General features: G+C 22.2%; 1 protein-coding gene across 1 annotated transcript in view; it reads right to left on the reverse strand.

The window, feature by feature from the left end:
- Positions 1–69: 69 nt before the first annotated feature.
- PRSY57_1205600 (hypothetical protein) overlaps positions 70–3,433 on the reverse strand; it is a gene marked incomplete at both ends in the record, with an annotated part of 8,119 nt that continues 4,755 nt past the window's right edge. Inside the window, one exon of the mRNA XM_020115029.1 lies at positions 70–3,433. Coding sequence (XP_019970182.1) covers positions 70–3,433 — 3,364 coding nt within the window.

Here is a 3,433-nt window from a genome sequence, read left to right on the forward strand (position 1 = left end):
CTAAATTTTGTATTAGTTCTAAATCTTGTAATAATTTTTTTTTTCTTTTGACGTTTAAAGAGATAAAACTTATTCAACATAATAGTGAGAGTAATGACTTTCATATTTATTTCTACTACTAGTATCAAAAGAATATGAATTTTTTTTATTATATGTATTTATATTATTCCTATACATATCATTATTATTATGTATTAAATTTTTTTTTTGCTTTTCAAAGTTATAATTTATTTCTATTGATTTAATTTTTTTGTTAAGTCCATTTAAATTATTCATTACTTTTGATAATATATCATCATTTTTATTGTTATCGTTCATTAAACTTTTTCTTTGATGATAATTATCCTTTTGTTTCAATATTTTTTCAAAAGAATAATTAGTACTTGGATCATCATTTTTATAGTTCGTTGAACTTTTATATTCATATAAATTATAATTATTATAATTATTATATTTATTATTATTATTATTATTATTATCATTATTATCGAATTCAACACCATCATGATATATATTTTTATATATGTCATAAAAACTATTCATAGTTATATCATATGAATGTTTTTCTTGACTATCTAATTTTTTTTTTTCAAAATCAAAATAAATATATGCACTATCTTTTGATAAATAATCATTATAAGGTAATGAATGTTTATCTCTTTTGTACGTATTTTTCATATGTATATCTTTCATAATGTAGTTAAATAATTCTTCTACGCTTTCGCTATTTATATATTCATTATACGGTTTTATATTTATATCGTCATCTTCTATATTTTTATAATCGGACGATCTGATATTATGGCTTGATATTATACTATTTTGATTATATACGTTATTATTTTTATTACCTAATATATTACTATAACTAGTTAATTTATTACTATTACTATATAATATATTATTATGATTAGACATATTATTATTGTTACTAGAATACATATCATTTTCCCTATCTGATTTATTACTATAAGATTTATTGTCTTCATTTGATGACTCATATTTATTTTTAAAATATTCATTCATATTGTTGCCGTTCATATGTGGTGATTCTCTATATATGTGTGTTTTTTTAAAATTTCCTGGACTTTTGTCATCAATTTTTAAAAAAGATTCTTCTGATTCAGTTACAAATATTTCAACTTCTTCTTCTAAATCAAATAAATCATCAATTTCGTCCTTGTCTGAATTTTTATTATCTAGCTTTTTTTCTATTATATTGAGTATATTTTCTTTATTTACACGGTTGTATTTTAAATTTTTATTCCTCATCTCTGATAATTTTTTTTTTTTTTCTTCTCTTGCTTTCATATCTATTACAATTTTTTCAATCCTTTCCTTGGTCAGTATATTAGAATTCGCCATATCATCATTTTGTGTATTATCCTCAGACATATCCTCACTTTGTGTATTATCATTCTCCATATCATCATTTGGTGTATTATCATTCGCCATATCATCATTTGGTGTATTATCATTCCCCATATCATCATTTTGTGTATTATTCGCCATATCATCACTTTGTATATTAACATCTGACATATCACAATTTTTTTCATCCTCAGACGACATTTTATTATTTTCATATTCTTCTTCCTTTTTTTTATTTATAATATTCCTAATTATGTGTGAATTATTATTGTACGCATTTTTGAATAATCCTTTATTTCCTATATTATTTGGTGTATTTCTATAATAATTTTTTTTTTCTTTAAAATTTTTAATTCTTTGCTTTTCCATTTGGTAGAATATATCATAATGATTCATATGTGAAATTTTCGTCATAAATATATTTTTTTTTCTTTCTTCTTCACCAATCACATTATCATCTTTATTATTATTATTATTATTATTATAATTATCATCATCTTCGTTATCTTCCTTTTTTTCGATTTCTTCAACTGATAAATTATTCTTTTGGATTAAATACTTTTTATCCTCATTTTCTTTTTTCTCATAATCACTTTTTAAAATTTGAGTTGATTCTTTATTATTTTTTATATAATTGGATAAAGGATTAACATTATATATTTTTTCTAAAAAGTTATGGAATATATCTTTTTCACTTGTATTTTCGTTATTTTCTTCTATATATTTTATGTGCTCCTTTTCTTTCATTTCTTCTAAAAATTTGATTTCTTCTTGAATTCTTTCATACTCTAGTAATTCCATCTCTTCTTTTTTTTTTTCTTCTTCCATTTTTTTTTGTTCCTCTCTTTTTTTTTCTTCTTCCATTTTTTTACGTTCCTCTCTTTTTTTTTCTTCTTCCATTTTTTTACGTTCCTCTCTTTTTTTTTCTTCTTCCATTTTTTTACGTTCTTCTCTTTTTTTATCTTCCATTTTTTTACGCTCTTCTCTTTTTTTTTGCTCTTCCAATTTTTTCAATTCTTCCTTTTTTTTTTCCTCCTCCAACCACTTCAATTCTACTTTTTTTCTTTGTTCTTCAAATTTTCTCATTTCCTCCATTAATTTGATCTGTTCTTTTTTTCTTTGCTCTTCCAGTTTTTTCATTTCTTCCTTTTTTTGTTGTTCTTCTATTTTTTTAAGTTTTTCTCTTTCTTTTTCTTCCTCCATTTTTTTAATTTCTTCTCTTTTTCTTTGTTCTTCCAACTTGTTCATTTCTTCTATCAATTTTAATTCTTCCTTTTTTTTGAGTTTCTCCAATTTCCTAATTTGCTCTTGTCTTCTACTATATTGTAATAATTTTTCTTCCTCTTTCTTTCTTTGAAGTTCGATTTTTTTCATTTCTTCCATTTTTTTCATTTCTTCCATTTTTTTCATTTCTTCCATTTTTTTCATTTCCTCCATATTTTTTTTTTTTTTTTTTTCTTCTTCAACCTTTAGCGAGTTCAATTCTTCTAGGCGCTTTTTTTCCTCTTCTTCTAAGGTTTTAAGTTCTTCTATTCTTTTTAATTCTTTTAATTTTTTCAGTTTTTCTAACACTTTTAGTTCTTCACAAAATTGATCTTGTTCATTATTATCATTACCTTTTCCTGTTATTTTTTCTATTAGCATTGCTCCTGTGTTTTTTAAAACATTAGACACATTTTGCTCATTCTTTTTTCCAACTTCCGTAATATTTTCCGTTATGTTTAAATTTTGTTGTTGTGTTTGTTGATTTATTTCATCCAAAGCGTCGTAAATTAATTTCCTCTTAGTTTTTAAATCTATATATCCTTGATCCTCTACATTTTGTTCTTTAAGTATAATTTTCTTTATAGTACTATTATTATAATTATCAACAGTATTGTTTTTTATGCTTGTTCTTTTTACAATTTTATTATTTGAAGAATTCATTTTGGTAAAACTATTAATGGAGATTGATTTGTTTAGAGTTTTTTTTCTTTTTTTTTTTAATATAGCATTATGAGTGGTTGATTTTATTTTATTATAATTATTTGGATTCTTCAATTTTTTTTCATTTATTGGTCTT

Source organism: Plasmodium reichenowi, chromosome 12 (genome assembly GCF_001601855.1).
Source record: "Plasmodium reichenowi strain SY57 chromosome 12, whole genome shotgun sequence".
Taxonomy (NCBI): Eukaryota; Apicomplexa; class Aconoidasida; order Haemosporida; family Plasmodiidae; genus Plasmodium; species Plasmodium reichenowi.